We start from the raw sequence: 19516 nt of genomic DNA, 5'->3' as shown, positions 1-19516 counted from the left end.
TGGCCACTGCTGAATTTTCCAAGTTTGCTGGCATATTGAGTGCAGCACTTTCACAGCATCATCTTTTAGGATTTGAAATAGCTCAACTGGAATGCCATCACCTCCACTAGCTTTGTTCATAGTGATGCTTCCTAAGACCCACTTGACTTTGCATGCTAGAATGTCTGGCTCTAGGTGAGTGATCACACCATCATAATTATCTGGGTTGTGAAGATTTTTGTACAGTTCTTCTGTTTGTTCTTGCCACCTCTTCTTAATATCTTCTCCTTCTGTTAGATCCATACCACTTCTGTCCTTTATTGTGTCCATCTTTGTATGAAATGTTCTCTTGGTATCTCTCATTTTCTTGAAGAGATCTCTAGTCTTTCTCATTCTATTGTTTTCCTCTATTTCTTTGCATTGATCACTGAGGAAGGCTTTCCTATCTCTCCTTGTTATTCTTTGGAACTCTGCATTAAAATGGGTATATCTCTCCTTTTCTCCTTTGCCTCTCACTTCCCTTCTTTTCATAGCTGTTTGTCAGGCCTCCTCAGACAACCATTTTGCCTTTTTGCGTTTCTTTTTCTTGGGGATGGTCATGATCCCTGCCTCCTATACAATGTCATGAACCTCCATCCATAGTTCTTCAGGCACTCTGTCTATCAGATCTAATCCCTTGAATCTATTTGTCACTTCCACTGTATAATCATCAGGGATTTGATTTAGGTCATACCTGAATGGTCTAGTGGTTTTCTCCACTTTGTTCAATTTAATTCTGAATTTGGCAATAAGGTGTTCATGAGCCACAGTCAGCTCCCAGTCTTGTTTCTGATGACTGTATAGAGCTTCTCCATCTTTGGCTTCAAAGAATTATAATCAAAATTATTTCAGTATTGACCATCTGGTGATGTCCATGCGTAGAGTCTTCTCTTGTGTTGTTGAAAGAGGGTGTTTGCTATGACCAGTGCGTTCTCTTTGCAAAACTCTGTTAGCCTTTGCCCTGCTTCATTTTGTACTCCAAGGCCAAATTTGTCCATTACTCCAGGTATTTCTTGACTTCCTAGTTTTTCATTCTAGATGCCTCAGGACCACTGAAAACAAAGACAGCAGTTTGAACTAACACAAAGGTCAAAAGAAAAATGTCAACAGACACACAGACATACAGATAGACAGACACACACACATGACCTATAGCTCACTAACAAAAACTACAAATAATGTAATTTTAAAAATGAACAGAATTTCTACGAATAGACAGTTTTCCAAAGAAGACATACAAATGGCCAACAGGAACATGAGAAGACACTCATCAGGAACTTGCAAATTAAAACCACAATGAGATATCACTTCATCCCTATTAGAACATCTACTATCAAAAACACAAGAAGTAACAAGTGTTGGTGAGGATGTGGAGAAAAGGAAACCATTGTTCACTATTGATGGGAATGTAGATTGATGCAGCCACTATGGAAAACAGTTTGGAGATTTCTCAAAAAAATCAGAGATAGAACTATCATATGATCCATAAAGTCCATTTCTGTATATTTATCCGAAGGAAACAAGAACAGTAACTCGAAAAGACATTCTCACACCCAGGCTCACTGCAGCATTGTTTACAATAGCCAAGACATGGAAGCAACCTAAATGTCCACTGATGGATGAACAGATAAGGAAAATGTGATATATCTATATCTATCTGTGTATATATGAAATATATAAATGAACCATATGAAGGAGGACATTTTGCCACTTGCAAAATTAATTAGCTCTGATACCGCATGGTGAGTATGGTTAGTAATATAGTTAGTTGTATATTCAAAAGTTGCTAAGGGAGTTGATCTTAAATATTCTTATTGAAAGAAAAACTGCTTGTAACTATGTGTGGTGGAGGACATTGACTAGACTAATGGTGAGCATTTCACAGTTGTACATATGTTGAATTATTATGTTGTACATCTGCAACTAATGTAATGTTATTTATCAATTTTATCTCAATAGGTAAAACAAGCAAACAAAAATGGAAACTATCAACTTTGGGTTACTTTGTGAATTATCCCATGTGAGTTAAATTGATGGTATGAAAGATCATAATGAATACATTTTGAATTGAAGAAAAAGAAAAACTTGTTCCATAATATGCTAATGGTATCATAAAGCTAGAATGATTAAAAAATATTCTTGTGTTAAAAATAAAATTAAAGGCAGCTGAGCCAAATAGATGGCAATAAAACACATTCTTTAAAATGGTGAAAATTATAATATATACTAAAGAAACCACTACATAGAATTTTAAAAAGGAAAAGATTCATTTGAAGTCAGAGAAAACTGGCTATTTAAATGCAAAGTAAGAGTAAGGGAATACCCTCACTTTTTAACATGTATCAAAATAACAGCCAGGTATATTTAAACTTTAAATGTTAAAAAACAATCAAATAGTGTTAAAGCAAATACAACTAAAAAGTCATTTGATTTCTTAATGGTAAAAACTTTCCTAGTATAAAGCTGTGTAAAAAGTCAGGAATGTTAAGACTGAGAGCGCTTTCATAAGAATTGAAAATGTCTATATAACAAGTCACATATAGTCAAAGAAAAAAACTATAAAGAAAGGTTTTGCACAGTTAAATGTAACATTTAAAAAGTTAAAATCCATTAATAAATCAAGTTGATACATCAGTACAAATGAGCAGCAGACACCAACAGAAAGGAAATATAACTACCTTCTAAACTATGTGGGGATAAGGAAGTTTCATTTCACCCTTAATCAGAGAAATGGAAATTATGGCAAATAAACTATATCGTCCTCATAAAATTAACAAAATTTAAAATGTTAATAGTCAATTGGAGAAGGCAATGGCACCCCACTCCAGTACTCTTGCCTGGAAAATCTCATGGATCGAGGAGCCTGGTAGGCTGCAGTCCGTGGGGTCGCTAAGAGTTGGACATGACTGAGCGACTTCACTTTCACTTTTCACTTTCATGCATTGGAGAAGGAAATGGCAACCCACTCCAGTGTTCTTGCCTGGAGAATCCCAGGGATGGGGGAGCCTGGTGAGCTGTGGTCTATGGGGTCGCACAGAGTCGGACACGACTGAAGCGACTTAGCAGCAGCAGCAGCAGCAGCAGCAAAGATTCAGAGAGTTACTTGAACTCACTAGGAGTGTAATTTGGTATATCCTTTCTCAATAGCAATTTTGTATGAAGAATCTTTAAAATGTTCCCACTTCTGGGTTAGATGAATACTGAATTTTTACATTTAAGTATAAAATATACAGCCATTAAGGTGTTCTTGAAGAATTGTAACAGCAATGGGGAAACGCCCACAATATGACTCACAGTTAAGAACTTCATAGTCAATACATTTTGCAATGTGATGTCAACTTTATCTGAAATATTTGCAGAGAAAATAACAAACCAAAAATATTAACGATAGTTAGAGATTGAGTGCAATTTTAATTTTGCTCTTTGCTTGTCTCTGAATTTTCCAAACTTTACAATAAATATGTAGCACTTTATGACTGGAAATAAGCTATTTTAAGAAATATGTTCTGTAGGGATGTGAGAGTTGGACTGTGAAGAAAGCTAAGCGCCGAAGAATTGATGCTTTTGAACTGTGGTGTTGGAGAAGACTCTTGAGAGTCCCTTGGACTGCAAGGAGATCCAACCAGTCCATTCTAAAGGAGATCAGTCCTGGGGGTTCATTGGAAGGACTGATGCTAAAGCTGAAACTCCAATACTTTGGCCACCTGGTGCAAAGAGTTGACTCATTGGAAAAGACCCTGATGCTGGGAGGGATTGGGGGCAGGAGGAGAAGGGGACAACAGAGGATGAGATGGCTGGATGGCATCACTGACTCGATGGATGTGCGTCTGAGTGAACTCTGGGAGTTGGTGATGGACAGGGAGGCCTGGTGTGCTGCAATTCATGGGGTCACAAAGAGTCAGACACGACTGAGCGACTGAACTGAACTGAACTGAATGGTGGATTAGAAGAAGGAAAATCTACTGACCTAGTTCTTAGCCGTGTTGATAATTCTGAAGCTCAAATGACAATAAAAACAGCTTGTAATGAGCTTCGAAAAAGAAAGACGCACCTAGATTTTTCATTGATCATATCAGCAGCTTGAAAACATTCCCCAAATTAAGGAATGGCCCGTGGCAATTCACCACACCAATGCCAGTCCAGATTAATTGTGCTTTGGTTGTTCTTTTCCTCTTTGGTCTCACCTGGTGATGTGGGTTGCTGCCATTGGTTTGCTGAGCTTGAGATGGTCGTTGAGGCATTTGTTTGAAGATCTCTGTAGTTGCTGTTTCTACCGGTTCAGTTGTACACTCATACATTGGTACTTCAGATCTATTACACTGAATGGAGAGCCCGTTATAAGAGTAGAATTTTATGAGAGGTTGTAATAAGTTTTAATGATCAGGTGTGACACTGAGAAGAATCTTGTTAGAAAGTGTTAAGTCAGTTATTCAATCTAATATATATATAAAAAAATAACAAAGTAGTTCAGCTTTTTCTCTGTACTCTCTCTCTCTCTTTCAACTACTTAGTTGATATAGAGCTAATTAACCAACAAGAGGAACAAAACGTCCATTCCCTTCCCTCCTGATAATCTAGAAATGAGAATGTAAAGAAGTTCAGGGATGACTACAGAAAATCTCCCAGGTCATCCTGTCCAGGTCAGATACTAGGGGTAAGTGCAGATAAAAGAGCATAGAGTAGACTAGTTAAAGGTCAGGCATATTTCATTCTATACAACTGCATTTAATTTCTTTCCCTTATTCAAAAACTATTTAAAGCATCTTACCATCTTGAGTTATTGCAGACAAAAAAGACTTAGAAAAAAACAACAATAGAGAACTCCCTGCTCACAGAGAATTTACATCTAATGAAGAGACAAATACAATCATTTCTGACATATTGCACTTATTTTTACAGAATGCAATGAGAGTATAAGAAAATAAGTGATTACTCTGTGGTGCACTTCACTTTTGTGTTTAAGGGGCCAGCATTTTCTGGTGAACAGAATATAACACATTGACATTTTAAGAACCCTTAGCTCTGCATATTGCTGTTTAGTCGCTCTGTCATGTCTGACTCTGAAACCCCATGGACTGCAACACGCCAGGCTTCCCTGCCCTTCACCAGCTCCCAGAGCTTGCTCAAATTCATGTCCATCGAGTCACTGATGCCATCCAACCATCTTGCCCTCTATCATCCCCTTTCTCCTCCTTCCTCCAATCTTTCCCAGCATCAGGGTCTTTTCTAACGAACCAGCTCTTTGCATCAGGTGGCCAAAGTATTGCAACTTCAGCTTCAGCAGCAATCCTTCCAATGAACACCCAGGACTGATCTCCTTTAGCATGGACTGGTTGGATCTCCTTGCAGTCCAAGGGACCCTCAAGAGTCTTTTCCAACACCACAGCTCAAAAGCATCAATTCCTCGGCATTCAACTTTCTTCATGGTCCAACTCTCACATCCATACATGACTACTGGAAAAACCATAGCTTTGACTAGATGGACATTTTTTTAGCAAAGTAATGTCTCCACTTCTAATATTCCGTCTAGGTTTGTCATAGTTTCCCCCCCGCCCCCAAGAAGCAAGTGTCTTTTAACTTCATAGCTGCAGTCACCATCTGCAGTGATTTCAGAGCCCAAGGAAATAAAATCTGTCACTGTTTCCATTGTTTCCCCATCTATTTGCCATGACGTGATGAGATTGGATGCTATGATCTTGATTTTTTGAATGCTGAGTTTTAAGTCAGCTTTTTCACTCTGCTTTTTCACATTTATCAAGAGGGTCTTCAGTTCCTCTTCACCTTCTGCCATAAGGATGGTTTCATCTTCATATCTGAGGTTATTGATATTTCTTTGGGCAATCTTGATTCCAGCTTGTGCTTCATCAATCTGGCATTTCTCATGATGTACTCTGCATATAAGTTAAATAAGCAGGGTAACAATATACAGCCTTGATGTATACAGCTGTATACAAGTCCTAACTGTTGGTTTCTTGATCTGCATACAGGTTTCTCAGGAGGCAGGTAAGGTGGTCTGGGATCCTTATCTCTTTAAGAATTTTCCCCAGTTTTTTTTGTGATCCACATAGTCAACGTCTTTAGCATAGTCAACGAAGCAGAAGTAGATGTTTTTCTGGAATTCTCTTCCTTTTTCTATAATTCAATGGATGTTGGCAAGTCTTAGCTTTGCATAGAACTTGCAAGTCCCTTTCTTCGTCTTATCTCCACAAACACTATTCTGGGAGGAGGAAGAACAAGTTATCTCTATCTTCAGGTGAAAAAAACAAAGTCCCCAAGGCCACTCATGGAGCTGGCTAAGAACAAGATTTCTTCGTCTTTCTGTCCTAGGTTTAAATGTCACTAACATCTTCCAACAGTGGATAATCAATTACTCCTTGTAACACTTCATACTCCATTCTAAGAGACCCATGTTATCAATCCAACCAACCATCAGCTCCTCTATCATGCATCCACCCATTTTATTATTCAGTCCATCAGTTATTCAGCAAACATTTATTGAGCATTTATCATATTGAGATGCTGTTGTAAATTCTGGAAATACAACTGGGAACAATAAAAATTCCCTCCCCCAATGGAGTTTCCATTAAAGCAAAAAAAGAGAAAAGTGAAATACATAGAATGTCAGATGCTGATAAAATACTTTTGAGAAGAAATAAAACAAGGAAGGAGGTTTGGGAATGCCAGAGTGGGAGCAGGGGCTAAAATGGTAAATAGGTAGTCAGGCAGGGCCTTAAGGATGAGATGACATCTGAATAGACCTTTTGCGAGTATTTAAGAGGTAAGGAGTCCAGCCATGCAGAGAGGTGGTCTAAAGATACCAATTCTTTAAAGTAAAGGTTTTAAGTATTGAGATTGAGGGATGCATCTTAGTCCTATGGTGAGGAGGGAGGGACAGAACTGGAGAACAGAGTTGTGGAGGGGAGAATGGCACTGGAGAGGTTCCCAGGGTGACTCAAATATGCAGGGGTTTTCTAAGTCATCTTGAAATGTTCAGTCTTTAGCTTAGAAACAGTGGGAAGCTACTGGAGGAGCTTAAGGCCTACATTAAGTTTGGGGGAAATAAGTGCATGAGAAATACCATCTTATTTTGTGTGTGTGTGTTTTTTAAAAGATCAGCCAGGTTTCTGTGACCAAAAGAAATGCAAATAAGAGCATAGATTTTGGTGTTCTAACTATGAGAATGGAGGGATTTGGAGAAAATTTCAAATATGCAATAAATCCAGCTGACTAATTGTCAGAGTTTAGTGTTACTGTACTAGGGAAAGGTGAAATAAATGGCTTGGAGATGGCAGATGAATTGGTACCTGATATCTTTGCTTTTATTTTTAAATTTAAATTATTTGTGCTATATTAAAAATATACATCAAGAGGATATCCAGCACTTCCCTGATGGCACAGTGGATAAGAATCTGCCTGCCAATACAGGGGACATGGCTTTGATCCCTTGCCCGGGAAGATTCCACATGCTACTGAGCAGCTAAGTCCCTGTGCCACAACTTCTAAGCCGGAGCTCTAGAGCCTGTGTTCCACAGCAAGAGAAGCCACCACAATGAGAACCCCTCGCACCACAACAAAGAGTAGCCCCCACTCACTGCAACTAGAGAAAGCCTGCGCAAAAGCAACAAAGACCAAGTGCAGCAAAAAAAAAAAAAAAAAAAGAGTAAGAATTAGCCAAATTCTCTAACTTTATGAATCCAGTGATAACCACCTGCTAGGTAAGTGTGGTACAGGTATAGGCATGGTATCTAATTTCTAAGTCAATATGCATTTTTCCTTTCAAAGAGCTATAAAAATATATTAAATTACACCAAACTATAGTGACAAAATGACCACAGAAATAGGGTCTAGGATTGAGATGGAAATATGCTGATAGATGTCTGAGAAAAGTTTAGAGAATTACAGAAGAAATTAACAAATGACTATCAATTTGATTAAAGTGATCTATTCTTACACTTCTGGTAGATCAAATAAAAGTGCATGGATTATTCTGGCTGTTTTCCACCCAAAAGTTTGATGATAAGCCCCTGGAAACAGTGCTTCTTTCTTTCTCTTCTGGAGTTTTAAATTATAAAGAAATAGTGACTTCAAACTTTAAGGTCATAATGATTTTTAAAAGGTCATCTTTAGGCTGGTACTCAGGTGTGTGATGGATGATCTCAGTTACCAGGGCGATGGGTGTCCTTTGAGTAACCCTTTGGAACACAGATTGGCAGTCTGAATTTTGAGGATTAACAAAACTCACAACTTTTGATGCAGTTGTTTTACTTGGGTGAATTTACCTTAATGAAGTATTAAACATATAGGAAAATGCACGTATAAGGATGTTGACAGAATTTTAGTGAGGGGCGAAATTTGAATAGAATCAAAATGTTAAGGGATTACTTCTAAATTATGGCACTTCTTTATAAGGATGAGAGTGAGGTCATTGAAATGATATTTTGGAAGCTACATGCTAAGTTGCTTCAGTTTTGTATGACTCTGCGACCCTATGGACTATAGCCCAGCAGTCTCCTCTGTCCATGGGGGTCTCTAGGCAAGAATACTGGAGTGGGTTGTCATTTCCTACTTCTGGGGATCTTCCTGACCCAGGGATTGAACCCATCTCTTCTGTCTCCTGCATTGGCCGGCGGGTTCTTTACCACCAGCGCCACTAATGGCAGGACAAATGCTCTCCATTTAAAAAAGAATGAAAATCTGTATCTACAGCATAATTCTTGATTTGGTAATACTGAAATGTGAACAGCATATGGCTGTGAGTGATGGAATGTGTCATTTCCTTTTTTAAAATAAAATATTAATTCTGAATTAGGCTTCCAAAGTAAACCAGTGAAAAAGAAAGATGTTGGAGAAAGTTATTCAAATCCTCTAATATCAAAAATCTTCTGCGTCTGTCTGAGGTCTTTAGTTGGGATAACTAAATGATGGGACGGGCCACTTAAAGGTAGTTTTGTCTCTTGTTCTACTTAAAGGTTGTTTCTAGAGGCGAACAGCATCTTACCCCTTCCCCTGCTGCGGATGCCCTGGGCTGGCTGCATAAACCCAGTACCAGGCTTCAGGTTGTCACCCTGCAGGAATCCACTCACCTGGCCTGGGCATGATTAGCCATATCCTTTGGATTCACCTTGTCCAGGAGCCATTGCCTTCTCGCAGCTTCTTTCCTCCTACAGCGCCCTTGGAGCAGATTGTTTCTGAGGGTCCTGAGGATGAGTTTTGTATTGTCCTTTGCTGATCTCTGCTGGAATGGCCAACAGTACAAAGGGTATCAGATCAGCCTTAACGTGGTCTTCTTTCCTTACTTGGGTGGACTGGCTGCCATGAACGTTTCTGAAATTATTTCACTAACTTTTATGTCCACAGAAAAATCATCTTACTTCCATCTTATCTGAACGTCTTCACATTCTCTCTCTATTCACATACATATAATATCCATTTCCAAATTAAATACCCCCTAACTTCCACAATAACTCCTCTTCTGGAATGTGGAATTTGAAAGCTAAAAGAGGATGTGAAAGAGAGCTAAGTCTATGGATGCTAATTGGAGGGATTCTTTGGAAATTTATTTCCAGAAAAATGTCCATAATTTTAATTTTCCATAAAAGTTCAGTGGATTCACAGGCCACCTGAAGTGCATCCATGGACCCCACGTGTAAGCCAAAAGGAAACAAAGTAATGAGAAGTTTTAAAATGTTCCACTCTTAAAATCTAAAGTGTAATAACAAGATGACCACATGGTGTCAGTCTAACATCGATAAGACCTATTTTTCCCCAGGCGGGAAGATCATACACTAATAAACCTGAGAATCCAAGTTAATAAAGTGTAGTAAAGCAATATCCTCTGAAAAATTATTTGGCAAGATTGAGGCACTTGACTTTTGTGGACCGTTCATGGTAAAGAGATCATGAGGGAAAATTGTCCACAGTAAAGGTAATTAGTCAACAGCTTTTACTATTTGAAATTTGAGAGCAAGGCCAGCTGCATGGAGAAACTGATTTCTACTAAGTGATTTCTGGAAAATCTTAAATGCTGTCTGCCTTAAAAGTATCCTATTTCTCTTTGTTATTTTCATGAGCTGAGTTCTCTTCCTGCATATTTATAGTTGTCTTTAAAATTTTTTTGAAAGTCAGCTATAAAGCCTAGTTTTATACTGGCTCCAGTCAAAACTGCGATAGTAATCTTTCTCTTTTGTTTTTACTAAGGGAAACATACTTGAATTTTAGTGCTGGGGAAAAGACATGTTAAAAAAGAAAACTTCTCCTGAAATGCAATAGCAACTAGAGGCCTCATTGCATCATTTTTTTTTTTTTAACCAAACGAGAGTTTTTAAAATTTTAATCTGTATCCATTTTCAATGCCTCTCCCTCTTTCTTACTCCTCAGATATTTTCTAGCACATAGTACCCGGTCAGTGGCTTCAGATCAGACTCTGGTCTATTGTCTCCAAAAGGTTTTATTAAAATCTACAGTGTAAAGTATGTGTATATTGAGAGATATTTAATGTTGAGCTTGCCATTTCTTTAGTCTTAAATATTGTAATGTATGAAAGGAGTAGAATCTGTGGTCTTCCTGATGGGAATGTTTTTTTCATTGCTGTAGCTCTCACAGATAAGACTTATGAATAGTTTGGTACATTGCATTAGATGTTACCTGGATGCAGTTCTCAACCACGGGATGAGACTTCTGGTGGGACTCGCCCTGAAGACTAGATAAGAAACACACTTGGCAGATGTCAAAGTTGAGACACTTCAGACAGCGGTATCTGCCAATTAAAGTGGAAGTGTGACTTATATCACTATTAATAGGTGAGCAAAGAAAATATTACTCAGCAGGAGAAGCATCCTAAGATAAATAAGGTATCTGAGCTATTGAGTGAGTATACAGTTAGATCTTCTTTTTATTTTATCATTTTTATAATATGACATTAAATAAATATAATTTTGTCAACAAACTATAGTAAAGAGGCCTGATTTATCTTCTCTCCCACCAAAAAATACCAAGTGCCTTTTATATGCATGGGACTGTGTACAACAACACTTAGGGTACACTGTGAAGTTTGTGGCCACATTTTGGGTAGCTGCACAAAGTGTTTGAGTAATTTCAATGCGGTTGCCAACAAAGAAACCTGGGAGGTTTCCAAAAACTTAGAATTCTAAATTCTCTTGAGAATTTGCGAGATGTGATGATATTGGACCTGCATTCCTATGTAGTATTAGGGAAAATAAAATCATATGTAAAAGAATCTAAAATAAATGTGTCATTTTTTAGAAATTTGTACATAGGAAGGAATACAGTGAAGAGCGGGAGTTCCTCATCAGCCAAGATCGAAGTCCAAGTGAAGCCGCTCAGTAGTGTCCAACTCTTTGCGACCCCATGGACTCTAGCCTATCAGGCTCCTCCGTCCATGGAATTTTCCAGGCAAAGGTACTGGAGTGGGTTGCCATTTCCTTCTCTAACAGCCAAGATTGAGTGACAAACACAGCCAAGTTTGTTAACACATCAGTACTGCAGACTCTCTATTACGAACAGTTACAACCTTAAATCGCCTGTCAGAGGAGAGGAGATCTTGAGACATTCTGCCAAGGAAGGGTGTCTCTAGGCACTTAGGGAGAATGCTGTGCTTTTGCGGGGGGGTTTGCTGGTGAGACCACACGGTCAAGAACTAGTAACTTTCAAGGATGAATAGGATCCTACCGTTTGTAAAATATCAGGGATCTATACTTTTTCCAAAAAAACTTTTTATTTTGTATTAGGGTATAGATGATTAACAATGTTGTGATTGTTTCAGGTGGACAGCATAAGGAGTCAGACATACACATACATGTATCCATTCTCTCCCCAATCTCCCCTCCCATCAGACTGCCACATAACACTGGGCAGAGTTCCCTGTGTTATACAGTAGGACCTTGTTGGTTATCCATTTTATATACAGCAGTGTGTACATGTATCTCCCAAAAGTGAAAGTCGCTCAGTTGTGTCCGACTCTTTGTGACCCCATGGACTGTAGACAGCCTGCCAGGATCCTCTGTCCATGGAATTCTCATTTGTATCATTTCTTTTTAGATTCTGCATGTAAGGGATGTCATACAATATTTCTCCTCTATCTGACTTACTTCACTCAGTATGACAATTTCTAGGTACATCCATGTTGTTGCAAATGGCATAATTTCATTCTTTTTAATGGCTGAGTAATATTCCATTATATATGGAATATATAGATAATATTTCATTATATATAATATTCCATTATATAAACAATATTCCATTATAGTGTGTATATATATATATATATATATGTATATATCACACAAAACATCTTTATCCATTCCTCTGTGAATGGATGTTTAGGTTGCTTCCATGTCTTGGTTATTGTAAACAGTGTTGCAAAGAATACTGGGGTGTGTGTATCCTTTTGGACGATGTTTTTCTCCAGATATATGTTCAGAACTGGGATTGCAGGGTCATATGGTAGCTCTATTTTTAGTTTTTTACAAAACCTCCACACTGTTCTCTATAATGGTTATATCAATTTACATTCCCACCTACAGTGTAGGAGGGTTCCCTTCTTTATCTATACCTTTTCACCTGATATTCAACTACCGTTTCTGTGACATAAAATCATGTCTTCCCCATCAGTGGCAACAATGGATGAGAGCAAAGTAGCAGCTTTTCTTTTAGGACAGTTCCTCCCCATCCTCTTCCCCTCATTTATATACTTGTCTTGCCCCAGAAAGCATTGAAGATTTCAATTCCTGTTTCCAAATTTACAAAAGTAAAACTATGACAAGATTCCTATAGTTTTCAAGTTTTGTATCTTGCTGCAAAGACATGGTAGGGAGACTTGAGGTATACTAGCTAGCAAAATTAAGTACCGTGTGATAAAGTGCAGAGTGAGAGGCATGGAAAATAAATGTAGTAGGAGAGAGGCGAAGACACCTGGGAGTGGGATGATCTGATTATTTTTTATGGAAGAAGTGAGGCTCATGCTGGGTGGGAGATTAAGGTGAAGGAAATCCCACGTAGAAAGAAGAGGAGGTATGAGGTAATGCAGACTAGGGTGAAGAAGGGTTTAGAGCTTGTCAGATCTATCAGACCTACAGATAACTCTGGAGAACAGAGAAATTAAAAGTTGGAATGTTCCTGAGGCCAGATGGCAGAAGGGTTTTTGACCAAAGTCATTGGAAGGCAAAGCAGAATTCAAGTGCCATAAGACCAGCTCTCATGGCCCTTGTTCACTGCTGTCCCTGACACCTAGACTCATAGTGGGGTATTAATAGAGTGTTGAAGGGCTATCATAGTAGCATAGAAAACATTTTTGAGCCCTCACTATGCAGCAGGCAGGGGACATGCATTGACATAGTTAATCCCCATGAAAGATCTTTAAGGGAAGGCATTCTTATTGTTACCCTCATTTGAAGAAACTGAATTCTTTAAATCAGTTCTGAAAATTCATAGAGATCTTAAGCAAACGCACAAAGTTATACAATGACTTGGTAATGGTTTAATTAGGCTTTGAGCCCAGGGATACCATCTGAATGGAGAGCCAGCTATTTTAACCCATGTAATAGACCACCAAGGGGAGACTTCCCCACCAAGGGGAGACTTCCCTGGTGGTCCTGTGGTAAGACCCCACACTCCCCAATGGAGGAGGCCTCGGTTCGATCCCTGGTCGGGGAACTAGATCCGAAGTGCCACAACTACGAGATCACATGCTGCAACTAAAAGATCCTGCGTGCTGAAACTAAGACCTGGTTAAATCAAGTAAGTAAACAATAAACAAATACACATATATATAAGGGCTTCCCTTATAGCTCAGTTGGTACAGAATCTGCCTGTAGGTGCAGGATACCTGGGTTCAATTTCTGGGTTAGGAAGATCCCCTGAATAAGGAAATGGCAACCCATTCCACTCTTCTTGCCTGGAGAATCCCATGGACAGAGGAGACTGGTGGGCTACAGTCCATGGGGTCGCACAGAGTCAGATACAACTTAGCAACTAAATCACCAAACCACCTCCAAATGTATATATAAAATAGAATACAAAGGCAGGGAACTTGAGTTAGAGTCACATGCCACTACTACTAGATGACCTTGAAACAGAAACTTAAGTTCATGGTTTTGAAGATACCTGGTACATGGTAGGTTTTCAATGAACATTTATTGATTGAGTTAAATGAATGACTTTTGTTTCTTCAAGGAGGAAAATGGGGCTAGTAAATCCTGACCACTAGGCCTTGAAAGAGTGTGAAGTCACTCAGTCGTGTCCAACTCTTGGCGACCCCATGGACTGAGGAGCCTACCAGGTCCTCAGTCCATGGAATTTTCTAGGCTAGAGTACTGGAGTGGGTTGCCATTTCCTTCTTCAGGGGATCTTCCTGACCCAGGAATTGAACCCGGGTCTCCCATATTGCAGGCAGACACTTCACCATCTGAGCCACCAGGGAAACCGAGGCCTTTGTAAAGTTTTACAAAACTTTGAAAATTATTCAACATGCATACTCAGGGAGACGTGAAGTGTATAACATGAAGTATTTTTTATTAAGATGATTTGATGAACCATCTGTACTGGCTGCTTTACTTGGCTTTACTGTATGGTTGCAGTTGATTCCTTAGGACAATATGGTGACCCTAACCTTGGCTTAGCTCCTCCATGCTCTGAAACTACCGACAGAGGCATGAGAAAGGGTGCAGTGTGGATAACGAGCTGGTCTGTTGTTGATGCTTTTACTCACAAAGAACCACGTTATTTTCCCCTAATCTCATTTCAAAATTACACGGCTATTCAGGAGTATACGTGTGACACATCCTGCTAAAATTGGACCCTCAGCTTAGGAACAATCTCTGGTCTTTCTCTCTGACTTTAGGAGGCCAAGTCTTGCCCTCTTCTTGCTGCCTCCAGATCTGCAAGCACTTCTGCTCTAAGATGACTTCATGACTCTCACTGAAACTAAAAGCCTTGATGCTATAGCTGTGGTTTTCCGAGAGCCAAAAGCACAGGTTTAAGGTTAGGCCTGTAATGTATTCAAGCACTTTCTAATAAGCTCAGATGGTTACAGCCAAGAGAAGCTTAAGTCATGCTTTGATTCACCCATCCTCTTGCTTACAATGAAACTGTGGTCTAGAGAAGCTCAAGGTCATGCCCAGATGACTCAGCTGTCTGCATGTATGAGAACTATACATTGCCTTAGATTTCTAGGAGGAAAGATGGGTCACACAGAGGCATTTCTAAGAAGCAGCTTAATCTTACTCTTAGTAGGTAGGGACACAACCAAAAACTTACAATATGGCATATTTGGCCCTATGCTTTTGCTATTTTTTCTTGAGTGACCTGAGCAAGTCATTCACATTCTAAGATTCCTTGATAAAATAAAAATAATAATACATGCATTATGTTATACATAATGATTTTGAAAAAAACATGTCAATGTTAAATTTGTATTTTATGTAACTGCAAAAATGAATTCTGTCTCTGGCCCAGTACAGGATACGGTGTAACTGCTTATGTAATACTTGTTTATTGAGTAAATGATTATGATATACTTGTAATATAGAAAATCATATTAATGTTTTCCCACTGCCCAATTAAAAAAAGCATTTACTTTTCATTGTCGTGTAGATATTTCTTTGGTTTAGCTTGCTTGTGTGAAGTCACTCAGTTGTGTCCAACAAGCAAGTTGGGGCCATTGTTATGTTTTATTGTTTCAACTTGTGTTATTTGTGAAGAGTTTCTGTGAGTGAAATTTCACTGTGTCCTCAGAATTCTCGGCAAAATCAATTCACTTTCTCAGCAAAATGAAAACCTGATTTCCAGTGAGCTCAACAGACTTATTTTATATCAGACCTATTTTTGTCACTTCTCCTGCCCCTTCTGCGTACACCCCCTTTTTTAACCAGTTTTGAATTCCCAGGTTGTCCTAGCTCATCAGTTTCACCACATCACTAGCCCCTGTTACACCTGTGTTCACCCACCATGGGGATGGTCACCCACTTGCCTGGCCCCCACTTGCTGGCTTCCTTCTCTCCTCCCCATCTTTAATAATAACTCAAATTTTACTTCCTTATTGTTTTATTTAGAGGAAACCTACAACACCCTTTTCCTAAGATAGGATTTTGACTGTCATCTAAAAGCCATGGAAAGATCTGAATTTCCTGCTTCCAAACCTAGCTTTCAAAGCTGCCTTTTCCTCCAGGAAAAGAGAAGCTCTGGCATGAGCAGCTCCTACAAAGCCTCATTGTTTTTTTGGTTTCAAGGAATGTTCTCAGTTGTCTGCACAAGGAGGCAGCAGAGCATCACGGTTGCAGAGCAGGGCCTCTGGATTCGGTCCACAGCCTCAGCCACTTGCTAACCATGTGAGCCTAAGCTTAGGTTATTTAGCTTCTCTGCTAAATAGTAATAATACCACCATTAGGCATAATAACACCATACGTTTTACACAAACGAACCATGTGAACCACACAACCTAATATTTGTTCAACATTTAACAAACGTTAACAAGGTCCTGTCACACAGGGAATCATAGTCAATATCCTATGATAAACCATAATGGAAAAGAATATGGAAAAGAATGCATGTATGTATAACTGAACCACGTTGCTGTACAGCAGAAATTAACACAACACTGTAAATCAATTATACTTCAAAAATATTTTTAAAGAACAAAAAATGTAAACTGTTGTTACTGTTATGGTTAACTACAAAATATTTAAAAGAGTTTTGGTAACAAAAGACAAAAGAATTTCCCCTTAAGGAATAAAAATATCTACCGGTCTGAGTATGTGTCCCTAGAACTTAATATTCCATTAATCATAGAAGGGAAAATAAAATATAAGCAGGATCACTCATACAGGAAATTATTATTCCCCCCTCCCCCCCCAAATCAGCTGAGTTCTGAAAGTGTGACTAGGACAACCACAAGAATCTGGAGAGAAGAAGCTCCAACTCCAGATCCATTTGGAGAGTGACGGTCTGTGTAACAGTAATGAGTGACTGTACCTCAGTTCTGTGATGGGAAAGTTCCTGCAGATTCTACACCGAACAGGGTGAGTGGCCATTTCAGTGGCTGACAGTCGGTAGCAGGTTGGGATCCATAAGAGGATGGGAGGCTCAGACTGCAGCCAAGACAGGAATTTCTCTTCTTTGATTACTGGGCTCAGCACCTGAAAAGCAGTAGCACAGTCAAATATGTTTCCAAGCATGACTGCAGTCTCTTGTAGAGATGAAAGTGTATTTTCACCTCCTCTTCTGCCTCTGTTTCTGTTGACTCTGCTGAAGTTTATCTCATGCAAAGGTGGGGCAAGTCTACCTCCTGAATTAGGTTGTCTGGGATGCATGTGGAGTAGTAGGTCTGTGATTGAAATGGGTCGGCAGCTGTGTCTGCCCCCAGTTCCCAAGGGCATGTGTGTGGCACTCACCCCTTGGAAACAGCTGCGTGTAGCACTCTCCACAGAGCACAGGGCACGACTTTCCCCAACGACAGCTGGAATCTACAAGAGGCAAGAAACCCTGTGTTAGTGATCAAGAAATGGAGAAGTAGGTGGCCACTAGTCACACCTGAGCAGTGGCGCTTATGGCCAAAGAGTCACATGTACCTGGTGTCTGAGGCTGATGAGCTGTTTCAATGAGGCAAACAAGACACGTGTGGATTTTGTGCAGTGTATCAATAGAGACAAAGAAAGAACAAGTGGGGAGAAGTGGGGCTCGGACGAGAAGAGTAAGAAGTTCTGGCAATGAGGGCAATACAGGGAGGGCTTCCATGTTTCCCTTGTGACCCCAGTTATTTAACTTTTCTTTGCCCTTGGACTGCAAGGAGATCCAACCAGTCCATCCTAAAGGAAATCAATCCTGAATATTCATTGGAAGGACTGATGCTGAAGCTGAATCTCTAATCCTTTGGCTACCTGATGGGAAGGACTGATTCATTGGAAAAGACCCTGATGCTGGGAAAGATTGAAGGCAGGAGGAGAAGGGGATGACAGAGGATGAGATGGTTGGATGGCATCATCGACTCAATGGACATGAGTTTGAGTAAACTCAGGAAGTTGGTGATGGACAGGGAGGCCTGGCATGTTGCAGTCCATGGGGTCTCAAAGAATCGGACACGACTGAGAGACTGAACTGTACTTGCCTTTGTTCCACTACGAATTACATATAACAATGATACCATATTAAAGTTCAGGGCAGTTTTAAGAAAAACCTTTTCAAACACACATCATCTCATTTTAATAAATGCCAATTTTCGAGGCAGGGCAGTTATTATCCTGTTTACAACAAGAAATAAATTGAGATCTGATATTTTGCTCAAGGTAAAACAAACAAACAAAATAGATGCGAATTACTATACAAATGAGATCTCCCTCCAAGACTCTTTACTCTGTTGAGGGGTTCTCCCAAAGCTTTGTAATAACACCTGGACCTGATTTGTATTCCAATGGCTTGATTTAACACTACCTCACTCAGTGATTTCTATCTTTCACTCAGTCACATTAAGGAGTTTAACTAAGGGACTAAGAACACCTTGTGACTGCTGAGATGGCCAGGGACTTGGCCCTGACATTAACTATATGCACAGATACATGTACCTGTCACCTCCATTTATGCCCATTTGGTCACGTGTCCTAATTTCATGTCTGATGCCTTCTACAGCACAGATTGTCAGCAGGCATTGCTCCCAAGCTCAGAAGTAATTTCAAAGACCCCCCTGCTGAGTCCATCAACTCGAATAAACATTCTTCTAATCAGGAAAGTGGCACTTAGAACCACTTTGCTGACAATTAGCCAGGCAGAAGTCAACAAACATTTGTGTAATTGTGACAAGATGGCTTGTACTTTAAATTAATAATAACCCCATCACCAGCTGAACTAAACATGATGTGTTATTTGGCTTTTGTCTGAAAAAATAACTCATTACCCCTACTTTGGCCTGTGAATGCTGATGAACTAACTGAACCACTTATTTGGATGGTATCTTGAGCCCTGGGAAAGGGGTTTAGCCTCATTTGTACAGGATGGAAATTGAATCAGATAGGATCCACTAGCCAGTTCAGGGATTCTGATATCAGTCAAAAGAAAATTCACTTCTGTTGTGGGTTGTAACCTACATTTCTGGCTCTAAAGTGTGTGCACAAAGATTTTGTGCCCATTTGACTAATTTCTTGCAGATAATCTAAGGAAGAATTAAATCTGGCTAGAGGGCCTGCAGTGTAGGCAGAACACCACTTGAAATGATAATTAGGGTTCTCGGGGGAGGGGGTGGGATCACACAGAGGGGCCTGGAGTTCTCTATGGGAACCCATCTCGGTGTTCTTAATGGAAGTCAATGGGATGATAATTTGCTATGCAAATCTCTACCTTCCTAACAGCTTTCTTAGGAGCCTACTGATGCATGAGGGGGAGACAGCGCTGCAGGAGCTGCCATTTCAGCAGCTCGTTGACCTTGGTTGAGCCTGAAACAAGGGCAGATTTTTAGGGCCTCTTGGGTGGAGAGCCAGCCTGGGGCCAGCTGTAC

The 19516-nt window shown here is 39.7% G+C and overlaps 1 protein-coding gene across 1 annotated transcript in view; it reads right to left on the bottom strand.

The window, feature by feature from the left end:
- The window catches only part of DYTN (dystrotelin), a 58732-nt gene that overhangs the window by 28257 nt on the left and 10959 nt on the right, over positions 1–19516 (bottom strand). The window contains 4 exon segments of the mRNA XM_018066539.1: positions 9102–9250; positions 10663–10774; positions 17005–17168; positions 17424–17495. Of these exon segments, the coding sequence (XP_017922028.1) occupies positions 9102–9250; positions 10663–10774; positions 17005–17168; positions 17424–17495 (497 nt within the window).

The sequence above is a fragment of the Capra hircus genome, chromosome 2, assembly GCF_001704415.2.
Source record: "Capra hircus breed San Clemente chromosome 2, ASM170441v1, whole genome shotgun sequence".
Lineage (NCBI taxonomy): Eukaryota > Metazoa > Chordata > Mammalia > Artiodactyla > Bovidae > Capra > Capra hircus.
Note: the sequence above shows the minus strand (reverse complement) of the source record. Positions and strands in the feature narration are given on the sequence as shown.